This window comes from Schistocerca nitens, chromosome 4 (assembly GCF_023898315.1).
Source record: "Schistocerca nitens isolate TAMUIC-IGC-003100 chromosome 4, iqSchNite1.1, whole genome shotgun sequence".
NCBI classification, from domain to species: Eukaryota; Metazoa; Arthropoda; class Insecta; order Orthoptera; family Acrididae; genus Schistocerca; species Schistocerca nitens.
Window position 1 is genome coordinate 733326645 of NC_064617.1, and position 14139 is coordinate 733340783.

The 14139-nt window shown below is 42.1% G+C and overlaps 1 protein-coding gene across 2 annotated transcripts in view; it reads right to left on the bottom strand.

The window, feature by feature from the left end:
• Positions 1-9398: 9398 nt before the first annotated feature.
• The window catches only part of LOC126251753 (uncharacterized), a 131355-nt gene continuing 126614 nt past the window's right edge, over positions 9399-14139 (bottom strand). For both annotated transcript variants that reach the window (XM_049952365.1, XM_049952363.1), the window contains one exon: positions 9399-9681. In XM_049952365.1, the coding sequence (XP_049808322.1) occupies positions 9638-9681 (44 nt within the window). In that variant the 3' untranslated portion in view covers positions 9399-9637. The remainder of the gene's footprint in view (positions 9682-14139) is intronic.

The window sequence follows — 14139 nt, forward strand, 5'->3', positions numbered from 1 at the left end:
TTTTAAAGTTATTATTTCTTCGTCAGACAATTGTTAGCCTCATTTCCATAATCTGCCACCACATAACCAGTCCTTTTAATACATTTACATGGAGTTTTTTCAAAATTTTCCCGTATTTCTCCACCCTTTAACGTGTTTTGGAGGCAAAACAACCACCTTACCTTCGTACACATCGTTGATTACCAACCTAAGTTCACTACAAGATCAACATAGCTCAGCTTAAACCAACACTTTTTCGGCTTTTTTCACACCAGAACTCCAGCTGCTTTCTAGTTCACCTTTATCCCTCCCCATATATTTTTATTTTCACTTATAGCCTCATGTTACGCTTTCCACCTTCTAATACCATGTCACCCTCACAACAGCCATGGGTACCAGGATGGCCCCCTCATATGCCAACCTATTTATGGGTCGCTTAGAGGAAGCATTCTTGGTTACCCAGGCCTGCCAACTTAAAGTTTGGTACAGATTTATTGATGACATCCTCATGATCTTGACTCACAGTGAAGAAGAACTCCAGAATTTCCTCTCCAACCTGAACTCCTTTGGTTTCATCAGATTCACCTGATCGTACTCCAAATCCCATGCCGCTTTTCTCGACATTGACCTCCATCTGTCCAATGGTCAGCTTCACACATCTGTCCATATCAAACCCACCAACAAGCAACAGTACCTCCATTATAACAGGTGCCACCCATTCCATATCAAATGTTCCCTTTCCTACAGCTAAGGTCTTCCTGGCAAACGAATCTGCTACAGTCCCGAATCCCTGAACCATTACTCCAACAACCTGAAAACAGCTTTCGCATCCGGCAACTACCCTCCCGACCTGGTACAGAAGCAAATAACCAGAGCCACTTCCTCATCCCCTCAATCCCAGAACCTCTCACAGAAGAACCCCAAAAGTGCCCCACTTGTGACAGGATACTTTCTGGGACTGGATCAGACTCTGAATGTGGCCCTCCAGCAGGGATATGACTTCCTTAAATCCTGCCCTGAAATGAGATCCATCCTTCATGATATCCTCCCCACTCCGTCAAGAGTGTCTTTCTGCCGTCCACCTAACCTTCGCAACCTCTTGGTTCATCCCTATGAAATCCCCACACCACCTTCCCTACCCTCTGGCTTCTACCCTTGTAACCACCCCTGGTGTAAAACTGTCCTAAGGTAAGTGTTTCCACTTCCGGGATTGGAATGACTCCTTACCCTCTCCTTTAAAACCCACATCCTTTCGTCTTTCCCTCTCCTTCCCTCTTTCCCGATGAAGCAACTGTGGGTTGCAAAAGCTTGAAATTTGTGTGTGTGCCTTTGTGTGCTTTTTTATTGAGTCTATCTAACAACGCTTTCTCGTTTGCTAAGTCACAGAATTTTTTTTTAATATGTTTATTTACTTTGTTATATATGGATTGCATAGGCTTTTTCTCTGTAACTCCGTAAAACATAAATTCTGTTTTGCTTGTCTCTCTTGTAGGAGAACACTAGTAGGAAAAATAATAGGAACTTGTTAACTTTTCAGTTCATCACAAAAACATAGCAAGTAACACAATAAAGATTAAGAAGACATGAACAAACAAAGTCCCTTTCAATAATAGGGGGGAATTAGCCTAATAGGTTCTCCAGATATTAGCAGACACTATCGTAGCCCCTCATTTCTGAACAAGCCCATTGTACGGCATACTCAGAACTTTAGAACTCTACACTTAACCCATTCAGTAAATCATAGACAATACAGACACACTAGTATCATGGTTCACTGCTAATTTACATGCAAGCACAAAAGACACACTCACTTAGAGTAATTGATTTTTACCAGACAGTTGCTCATTTAAAAGGGGCTTAACGTTAAGTCTAGCTTAAATCACATAGAGAGGCAACTGAAATTTCCATGGTGAGCCTCTAACAGAGGTTCCCTTTGTGACTTAATAGAATCCATTGATAACAGAATGTACTATCTGTGAAGTTAAAGCATGTAATGACTTTTCTGGCAGTTGCTTGACTGATGATTAACAAACTAAATCCATGAGTTTCATTTACTGGCGATAACTTGCCAGATACTTCAGACCATTTGATGATGCAGTGCATCACTGAGCCATTTGTGTGCTCCTTTGTAATAGCTGATGAATAGTTACATATCCAATTTTCTACTGGTGTGTGTCTGAGCCATAACATCTTGTTTTAATGTAATTATTTGGTGCTTTTTAAAGGAGTACATTGTCATATATAAACAATTGACTCAGCAAAGAGTATATACTACAACATTATTAAATAACAACAACAACAACAAAAACAATAGTAATAATGATAATAATACATGGATGTATATTGAAACACCTTACACAGCACATAAGAAGAATACATACAAAATAATTAATCTCAACAAACTATGAGCTTGTTGTAAGTAGCTGTTTTGGAATGGTTGTTGGTTAGCACTGTGTGTGAAGGCACATATTTGCATGGAAAAGTTTGTAACTTATTATTTGTGTAATGTGTTGTGGTATTGTAATTGAAACAGTAAATGATAAAGATGACAGAGCTCTACAACAATTCCTTTCAAAATTTGATAAATGAACAAGAAAACATGTGCTGGGTATTCAAATCAGGGCAATAAATAATAATGATGAGAGAAGTCTACAACAATTCCTTTCAAAAATTAATACTTTAACACAAATATTTGGATCTCTCATCATTGAATTAGATAGGTACTGAGGAAATAACAAGAAGTTCTAGAAAATTTCAATGAAGAGACAAGCTAAGTAACTCACACTTCCTTTCTTTCTTTTCTTTTTCTCACCTTTTTTAAAGTACAGTACAATAATTTGCCTTGCCTTTGTTAGTTGTCTTACACATAACAAAGCAATAGTTGTGATTGATGTCTGTTCAACAATTCCAAACATTGATTTTAATGAACCACCAAACATAAGTGAGGCTAGAATAATATCCATACAGATATATTTGATGCCTTTTTCAGTGTAACAGAAGGCTACGAGCCAACTCTGAGTTTAAAAAAAGAAAGAAATAATAATAATTTAGAGTGTATGGAAAGTCATTAATTTGTGTTGCGACCATCAACGTTTGTTATATTTTGGGTTGTTTGTGGCGTCAATCCATGGATCAATAGCCCAGAACATCATGTGTGTATTATGTCATCGAGTTGATCTTTATTTTGTGTACTTCCGGGACCTCAGTTTCCACCTAGTCTTCGACCTGTACGTTTGTCGTGTAATAAAAGTATTGATGCTGAGAAGAGAGAACCGTAGTCATTTTCTTACCACCTTGATAGCTCTTTCAGTGGTGACCCCAAAGTTTGAATAATCTGTCGAACAGAGTACAAAGTGACTACCGCAACGGCTTCCGCATTCTGTGTGGACCTTTGTCTGCTACACAATGGCCTTCTACAACAGCAACTAAATTCAAGCACGCCAACTGTAGTCGCTACCTGACCTGAATTTCCGCAGTCCTATAGCTTCGAGAACCCAGGGACCTCATCAGGTGCAGTGGTTTTGAGCATGACGCCAGCGGTCTCTGACTCCGGCTTTGTTAGCACCGAAGTGCTTCAGTTTACGCTGCACAGCACTACTAAAAACCACTACGCACTGATACCGAACTTTAATGCATGTACTGTAGTGGGGAGCATAACTTTCATAATGTGCCACAACAGGACACCATTTTGAATGTGCAAGCTCTACGTGTGTAACACTCTGTGCCGGTTGCACACTACGTGAATGTCATTTGCCAGCCTGTTACTCTGAGGGTTCATCAGTGCAGTAATTTGAGCGTGTCAGGTTCCACCAAGCTCATTAGTGACTCTGTGATGGACAATTTCGCTGTAGATGTGGAGGACCAATTGCATAATAACCTGTTGAGCAACCGCCGTGACCACTTTGACCTTCCGCCGCAACAACCGGTCCCACTTCACTCCACACTAGGCTTCCTGATAACGGATTTCGCTTCCCCTCCAGCTACTATGAACACAGCTGGCATGTCTGCTTCCTCTCTACCGCCCTCACGATGCAGAGTTAACTTTGACTTGCCCAATTCTTCGTCCACGAGCAGCTGCCCGCATACTTCGACCACCAGTTTGTCGAACTACTGAAACTTTCGGCATTCAAACCTGCTCACCCGGGATTCTGGTTCAACCTGGTCGAACAAACTTTCAGTGTCTGTGCACTTGATGACAACGCCCGTTTCAGATGCCTCATGAACCATCTCCACGACCATGTTGACTTAATTTATGACCTGGTTAAGTCACCTCCTCTGAACGAGAAGTACGCTACAGCTAAACAAGCAATACTGGAACGTGTCTCCAAGACAAGAAGAGAAAATGTTCAACAGCTCGTCTGTGAAGAACGCCTAGGTGACAGATCTCCGTCCCAGCTGTGACGATGCCTTCGACTTCTCGTCGGTGAATGCGACATGCCAGACACCACGCTCACTGAGATTTGGACGGAAAAGCTTCCTCTGTCTGTCCAAACAGCCATCTCCACCTATGAAGATAGACCAAATAGCGAACACTTGCGGGCTGCCGACAGAGCTTACTCCGCTCTACTGCGTGAACGCCATGCCCAGCAGTCTGGCAGCTGCGCCAGTTTCCAACCACAACCAGGGCCCCAACATGGATGCCCCACTCGTCTGTCAAGCTCACCGAACTACTGGCACCTTCATGTCTGCACATCAGCACATCTGACTTCGTGGAAGATTCTGGGCTGCCACTGTCTGACCACTAGCAGGAGCAGACATCTGCCCATAAATACCATTTCTTCCATGCAAAATTCGGGGAACAAGCATGCAATTGTAGACCGCCATGCTTCTACCCAAACTTCAACTGCAGGTATGCTGCAGCGCCACCTCTTGCGACGTAAACAACTGGCACTGTCCCACGCTCCATTCTGTGTCCAACACTAATGCTTCGAATGGCCAAGTCTATGTCCATGACTTGAACTCTGGCACAAACTTTCTCATTGACATGAGTGCAGATGTCTCCCTACTTCCATCTCGTCTTGCTACCAAAAAGATCCGGCTACAGAAAACTGTCCTGTGTGCTGTAAATTCATCTAGTTTGTCGTGTTTAGGTTCTACTTCATATGCAGTGTCCCTCTTGCCTGAGTGCAACCTGAAGTGGTCCTTCCTGGTGGTTGCCATCGACGATCCCATTTTGGGCATCGACTTTCTACGACACCACAAACTGTGGCCTGACCTCATCAAGAATACAGTGTTCTACCACCCTATGCAGGAATACATCCTGTGTGCTTCGTCGAGTGTCAATAGTACTGCTAAACAGGTCCACCTGGCTAGGAAGTGTAATAACGCTCTTGTGACGGACCAATAAGTGATTCACGGAGCGTGTCGAGTCTACACGCCTACGCTTGGAACAACTTGAGCTACGCCATCACCTCAACGACTTAAGTAACGAGTTATCTTCGGCACAGCAGCAGCTTGCAACAGACGATGCCTCGGTAACACACAAGGTTAGTCGGTGCCACTACAGTGTTCTCGTGCCCAAGTGCATTTGTGACCGTGCGCGTCATAAACTGTACAGTGTCCACGCTATCGCCAGCTCTAACTGTGTTAATTCGAGCGCACATTCATCCCCCTCCTCGCTTGGGCAGCTAACTTCCCAGGCGCAGGTTAATGTTTTTGATTTACTGCCATCAGATGTTCATTCGCGCCCGGTACTGCCACCAAGCTCGACAGCGGCGCCTTCGGTTACTAATAAACGGTGTACCAACCTTGATTCGCGTAGCTCACTTGCTTGTCACTCCCAGCCACCCAACAGTTGGCACTTATGCAAACTTTCGCCGTCCGCGCCACAACCCAGCCTAGCGGCCGCCGCGCACACTATACCACAGACAGTCGCCTCGTGTACCGCGTCGCGCGTTTCCGTGGTTATAGACGACACCGCCCACAAACTTCGCTTGCAAGACGGACCGTCTATCTCTTGCCGACCACGCCGTCTCAAGCCAGAAGTCATGAAAGTGGCTCGCGAACAAATAGACGATCTTTTAACAGCCGGCGTCATGGAACCATCTGCCGAATGCTGTGCCTCGCCTATCCACTTTGTCACAAAAAGCGATGGCACATGGCGTATGGTTGGCGTCTATACTAAGTTGAACTCTCGTACTATCATAGACAAGTACCCGGTTCCTAACATCGCGGATTTTAACCGTGCTCTTGCAGGTGCCAAATATTTCTCGGTAGTGGACTGTAGGAGGGCCTATCATCAAATTCCGATGGCACCAGAGGATATTGAAAAGACAGCTGTTACAACAACTTTCGACCTTTTCCAATACCGGTTCATGCCCTTTGGCCTCCGCAACGCTACACAAACTTGGTAGAGATTCAGAAACAAGGTGTTGTTTCATCTGGATTTTTGTTTTGTTTACTTGGAGGCCACTCTTATTTTCAGTCCTACTTTGTAAAAGAACAAGGAACATTTGCAGATTGTTAAAGACACACTTACTGCTGCCGGTGTTGAACTGAATAATAAGAAGCTCAAGTTGCACCAGACTTCGGTAAGATTCTTAGGCTACATCGTGTCAGTTAACAGCCTCACTCCTCCCGAGGATAAAATTAAACCTGTTACGGATTTGCCACGTCCTCACTCGTTTAAGGAGCTGCGCAGGTTCATCAGAACAGTTAACTGTTATAGGAAGCACTTGCCTGTCACAGCCGAGGTTCAGGCTCCCCTAACAGACGCCCTTGCTGGCAAAAATACGACTGGTATCCTCCCAGTCCCCTCTACCCCTGCCATGGAACAAGCTTTTGACAAACTGGAGCACCTACTAGCAAACGCAGTGACTGTTGCCCACCCACATCCGGCCGCTACATTTCTTATTACCGCAGATGCCAGTGATACCACAGTAGGTGCTGTCCTCAGCCAAACCGTCAGAGATACTACCTCTCCTTTGCAGTTCTCTTCTAAGAAGCTCAACTGCGCTCAAAACGTACTCAGCCTTTGATAGGGAGCTCTTGGCAGTTTACAAGGCTGTGAAACACTTTCGCGCCAAGGTTGAGTGTACGGACTTTTACATTTTAACCGACCATAAACCTTTGGTTGCTGCTGTAAAGAACCCCCCGACTGACCCTCCACCTAGACGCTTCCGTCATTTGGACTTTATATTGCAATTTACCTCTGACATACGCTACATCAAGGGTGCAGATAATGTGGTCGCAGATGTTTTGTCTCGTGTTGGCGCTCTCATAACTCTCATAGACCTCCCTAACTTGCCTTAGCTGCAGTCTGCCAACACGGACACTATGGACCTTATTTCCGATCACAGCTCGTCACTCAAACCTGTGCGATCCACCTTTCCCGGTGTCATAGGCGAGGTTTGGTGTGAAGAATCAACTGGTACTCTGCGTCCCTTCATACCCAAACCTCTACAGAGACATGTGTTCGACACATTACACAACCTAGCTCATTGAGGTGTGAGAGCCTCTACCAGACTTATTTCAGAGCGCTTCGTCTGGCACGACATGTATCGCGACTGCCAAGCCTGGGCCTGTGCCTGCATTCCGTACCAACAAAATAAAGTTTCGCGGCACACATCGCCCCCACTAGGCAGCTTCACTGCTCCTCCCAGTCGCTTCCAGCACATTCACATCGACTTGGTGGGACCCCTCACCTCCTCCGAGGGTTACAGATACGTGCTATCTATTATAGACAGAACCTCTCGTTGGGTGGAAGCTGCCCCGCTACCCAATATTACATCCAAATCAGTGGCACGATCCTTCATAGACACTCGGATTTCACGGTTTGGCTGCCTGTTTACTTGACGACTGACCAAGACTGTCAATTTGGGTCTTCCTTGTTTTCTGAACCATGTAGGCTGTGCAGCATCAAGAAAACTCATTCAACAGCATACCACCCTCAAAGCAACGGCCTCGTGGAACATTGGCATAGGATGATTAAGACGACCCTATGTTGCCATGGCCTCCTTTGGACGGAAGCCCTGTCATTCGTCTTACTCGGTTTGCGGACCACTTTCAAGGAAGACCTTAAAGGCTCAGTGGCCGAGTTCGTCTACAGCCATTCCACTGCCGGGCAAACTTGCTGCTCCTATTCCAGTCGCCAAGCCCACCGAACTGCCGTCCTTGGTAGAACGGGTGAGGTTACACTGTAACAAGCTTCAACCCCTTCCCCCTTCCAGCCACACTCTGCCGCCGCACACATATGTTCCCAATATGCTCAACACATGAAAATTTGTGTTCCTTTGTGACGACTTTGTAAAAGCCCTGTTACAGCCCCCTTATACAGGCCTGTACAGATTTGTCAAATGAACTAGTAACACAATGGACCTCGTAATCGGCCGTCTTGCTCTACTCATGATTCGAGTAAACTCACACCTACACCAGCCCCGTCAATGAGCCCACACACATTCCGGGGTTTTCCCCCTCTCGGCTCCCATAGCAGAGGCCCAGTTCCCAGGGCTCTAATAAACAGCTCCATCTTCGTGCGACAGCACATCATGCCACTCTTCTAACCGGTGCAGCCCGCAGGTTCCTGCCACGCCCACTCAGACCTCACCGTCTGACACTCACCCCTGTACTCGCAGCACACAGCCCTCACCGTGCTACAGTTTCCCCACCCCACTGGCTCAGCATACCTCTCCGTTAGCAGGCACCACTTACGAGCCCTCTACCCACGTTCATCCTAATGACATTTGTGGTTTATCTGTTGTTGTTAGTAGTGATACTGCATTAGTGCTGCTTGCGTGTGTGTGACTCGTTAGGTGGTGTGTCACAACGTGTAGTGAAACATTTCAAAATCTCTCCAAGTGCTACATGTGGCAACCTACATGCTTACGTTAGGCCAAGTAGAAAGGTGATAATTAGGTTCCCTGCCGATGACACCCTTCCACACCAGCACTCCCGCACCGGCCGCTACGACCGCCGACGTCGCTTCAAGACTTCAGCATCAGCATTCCAGGATTTGCTCCACGCTCTCCTCCCACATGGCCCGTGCCATTAGACATGGAGTAACTCACTGTAAGCCCCTTAAACTCTCGCCAACCCCCCCCCCCCCCCACCTTCGGGTACGTACTCCATACTGCAGGGGGGGAGGGGGGGGGGCTACATGGCATCGATCCACAGAGCGATAGGCCAGAACATCATATGTGTCTTATGTCTTCCAGTTGATCTTTGTTTTGCATACTTCCAGGACCTCAGTTCCCACCTAGCGTTCAACCTGTACATTTGTCATGTAATAAAAGTATTGATGATTAGAAGAGAGAACCGTGGTCATTAACTTACCACTTTGATAGCTCCTTCATGTTGAATGATGAAATATATTCTATCACGTCTTTTTTTTTAATAGAAACATGCTTGTAACATCAAAAACCTTAGGGTAACAGGTAACAATTAAGGATGTCGTTTGGAAAACATATTATTTAAAAGATAAATCATATTGGAAATATTGTATTTATTCAGCATATTTTATATACTCTAAAGTACAATAGAAATATGTAAATAAATATTCTGGAACACTTAAAAAGGTAGAAACATTGCTGGTGATTTACAGTCTAGTATCACCATTATTATATACCTGAAATATGTAAACAAGCCATAACATGACACCTAACTTGTGGTGTATGTATAATTTGTTATATCTTGATCATAAAGGTATTGTTGTCAGCCCACATTATTCAGGAGCTGATTTACTGAATCCAGCGTAGAAATAGGTATCTGAAAGATAGGAATATAATGTTTTAGTACAAATATGTGGTGATAGTCATTAGCAGTAGATTTATACTTTATGAAACATTCTGTTTTCTTCATATATTTAAGTGTCACGCCTTTACAAAAACCACTGAATGACCTAGCAGAAAATGTCTACATATGACTGACATGACATATTTAATTTATGTATCATTATAAATGATTGCTAATATTAGTTATATTCAGTGTGTGGTCTTATTAGGTTGGTATATTATTGGTTTATGTATGCAAAAATTTTATTTACATATAAGTTGTTACTAAAATTACCATTCAATATTTTCCAATAAGAGTATTTAAGTTTCATTCTTGAAAGCTGCTTTACAGAATGCGCAATCAGTAAGAACTGCTCTCAGATTCCTTCCAAATGCCTGTAAATCTTAATATTCTGTAGAGATAGTCAGTTTCAACCATTTATTGCTTATTGTGGAACATTATTTAGCATTGTTATCAACTCATAGAGAGTTTGTAGGAAAATGATTGGTATATTTTGCCATGAGCAGCACTTAAAAACATTGCCATTGATTTTGAGAGACATCATTGCCATGAATATGTACTGATATGAGGGTAAAAATATATGAAGTGCTGTGCAGAAACCACTGAAGGATTTGCAATTTATGACTCCATTGATCACTTCATTGTTTCAGGCACTTAAAACCCTTATGGTGCAACATAATGGTAGAAAGTAATTTCATTTCAGAATAAAGAATGGAGACATGAAGAGTGCTAAATACATTTTATTTTCTTAACAATATAATGAAAATACCGTTTACTGGGGGGACGTGAGGAACTGAAGACATGATTATTGGGCTGCTGACCATATACAACATATACTGATGGTTAATCTTGTTATTTAGTACTTATATTTATGAATTTAACTAGCTGGAACAGGCTGTAAGATACTCCATGGAGTGGAGAAGAAGAAGAACAAGAAGAGGAAGAAGAAGTTTTTCATTAGTTCTGTGTCTGTTAATGTAAAATAGTAGATTTACTTGGTTTCATTAACAAATCAAATGACACTCATCGAAAATCAACTCTGTAATTTTCATTTCTTCATGCAAATCTTCATCCAAAGTTGTTTGCTCCATTTTAATATACAAGAGAATATGCCTGGTGTCACTTATTCCTCTATGTGCACACAGAGCCTTGTCTTCTTCAGAGAGTGTGTGTCGCTCTGTTCTTAATTTGCCTTGCTTATGAAGAACTCAGTTTTAAGTTTGTTTAGTGCCTTTCACAGTGGAAGAGGCTGGTGAGATTTGCAGTAATTCTTCCTTTAGTGGAGTGCTGGTACACTGACCACAAGCTATCCCTTTCTGAAATTGTTTGGCAGTCTTCTTAAAGGACTAAAATGTGAGCTGAATCTGAATCTATATTGTTGGGGACCATGCAGTAGCAGCTTTAGGTCTGACTCTTCTTGATTTTTTCCCTGTAAAAGCTTTTCTTCTTGTATTACACTGTGATAACAAGTAGATGCTGCCAGTGATATATTAAAGAACAAAATGTTGGGATAAGCTTAGGGACAGTGAGGAATAAGAGACACCACTTTATTAAATACCTCATTAGATTCTTTGTACATTAATTGGAGAGATGTACAAATTGGTATTCAGCCATTGAAATGGTGTAGCTTTGGTTTAGGCAACATTATGTATTAAGCTGTATTTGTGAAGTACTTGTATTGTTCCCATGCTAGTCCTCCACTTATCTATTTTATGGGACTAACCTCCTTGATTAGTGATATTTGTTGTATCTGTTCAAGTAACAACTGATACTGTAAGGCCATTATTGACAACTGAGAAAAGAATAGTCAAAGGATCAGTATTAAGTTGATTTTATAATTAATGTTTACCATTACGAATTTATGGTTATATTTACATCTGCCCAGGGAGCTATTTGTTTCCTGTGATGAACAATGGAATGACAAAAATCTGAATTGCTAATCAGTGAAGAAGAGGTCTCTGCACATTCCTACAGGCATCAGTATACTACAGTATACTGATATCTCTCCCCCTCACCAACCTAGGACTCTTCTGTACCTCCACTACCCATCCTAGCTGAGATCCCTATTTTGTGTGATCATGTGTGTGTATATGTTTTCTTCATCTGATGAAAGAGTGTGTCCAATAGCTGAATAATATCCCACAGTCTACTTTAAAGGAACCTGCCTGCCACTGAACATGTTCTCTACATGGTGATTAACACCCTGTCCAATTCGTATTGTTGCTTCCTATTACACAAACAATAAATCAACCAATCAAAGAGCTGAGTTTGATAGTGTAAGTAACATTTAATCTGTTGCTAGTCAGGTACAAAGTGCCAAATACCAATATTTTGTTCTCAGATTACGAATGTGGCATACTGCAACAAAGCATAATAATGAAAGGTCCTACACTGTAGTATGCATATATTTGGTTGAAAAGAATAGCATTCAAACTAAAAAAAGTATGGTGATTTGTACAATACTGCTAGCAATATAAGGAGACAGATAAAACATTCTGAGCATAAAGATACTGACTTTGTAGATTAAACTATCATATTTCATCCATGACTAGCTACCACAAATAAGAATAAAGAAGGGATGAGTACAATAATTAAGGTAAAAAAGATTATCTCTGAACCAATATGAGAAATTTTATAGAAATTGTATTTAGCAATGAAAGGCAAACATAGAAAAGGTAAGATTGTTGCTAATCTTGAATATGGAAATGTTCTTCTGTGTGAAATACATCCCGCAAGGGAATGAATTGGCAGTTACAATTGATAAATACTTGTGCTTCTCAGGGTCTGCATTTGGCTTGCTACATTACAGTGTCTGACTGTGTCAAGGGTCATATGCAAAAGACAAACAACATATTTGAATTCACAAAGAACATTATTAATGTGATAAAACATTATTTTCTCAGAAGCCTATTTTTCTTTAATTTTTCAAAATTTGAAGAAGTCATCATAATTTATGCAAATTAATCATAGGTCCCATTTCCTGAAATTGAATTTTGGATTACAAAAGCAAAAAAAAAAAAAAAAAAATGAAAAGTCTATATTTGCAAATATATTCCATTTCAGTTTGTATTCCAGATAATACAGGGTGTTACAAAAAGGTACGGCCAAACTTTCAGGAAACATTCCTCACACACAAATAAAGAAAAGATGTTATGTGGACATGTGTCAGGAAACGCTTAATTTCCATGTTACAGCTCATTTTAGTTTCGTCCACCTACGCTCAATGGAGCACGTTATCATGATTTCATACGGGATACTCTACTTGTGCTGCTAGAACATGTGCCTTTACAAGTACGACACAACATGTGGTTCATGCACGATGGAGCTCCTGCACATTTCAGTCGAAGTGTTCGTGCGCTTCTCAACAACAGATTCGGTGACCGATGGATTGGTAGAGGTGGACCAATTCCATGGCCTCCACGCTCTCCTGAGCTCAACCCTCTTGACTTTCATTTATGGGGGCATTTGAAAGCTCTTGTCTACGCAACCCCGGTACCAAATGTAGAGACTCTTCGTGCTCGTATTGTGGACGACCGTGATACAATACGCCATTCTCCAGGGCTGCATCATCGCATCAGGGATTCCATGTGACGGAGGGTGGATGCATGTATCTTCGCTAACGGAGGACATTTTGAACATTTCCTGTAACAAAGTGTTTGAAGTCACGCTGGTATGTTCTGTTGCTGTGTGTTTCCATTCTGTGACTAATGTGATTTGAAGAGAAGTAATAAAATGAGCTCTAACATGGAAAGTAAGCGTTTCTGGACACTTTTCCACATAACATATTTTCTTTCTTTGTGTGTGAGGAATGTTTCCTGAAAGTTTGGCTGTACCTTTTTGTAACACCCTGTATATAAGCTCTTGGTGAAATCAAATGCAGGAGTGGCATGTTCTGGATGAAATTTGAGGAATTATTTCATGACAAGGATTTACAATTTAGTCACAGATGTCCATTCATCCTCTTCACATCATCAAAAAACATTCTTCAGTCAGTCAAATATCCTTCTGTAATGTTGTGCAACCTCTTCATGCTTTGGTCTTGAGTTGTCCTGCCTAATGTCTAATCTGCTATGTGTGGTTTCCTTATGTTCTTCTTTAATATTGAAAGAACGTGTTCTTGATAACGTGAAAATTTTTGTATGTTCTTGTCTGTTAGTTTCAGATATCATAACTATCATACCAAAACCTGTGACTGATATTTCTATATCCATATGTGTTTGTTGTTCTTGGATCTGATGAAACTGAGTCCCAGTTGTGGTATGTCAGTGGTTAAAATAGTGCTCTCTCATTCAGTAGCAATGGGAATCAAATCTGTGTTAAGTATTTCTGTCATATATTTTCCTTAGTTAACAAGGTAAACATTTGTGAAACTGTCTATAACTTGAAGGCTAATTTGGTAACTACAGTACTTTATTGGCCATGTTCCTATTG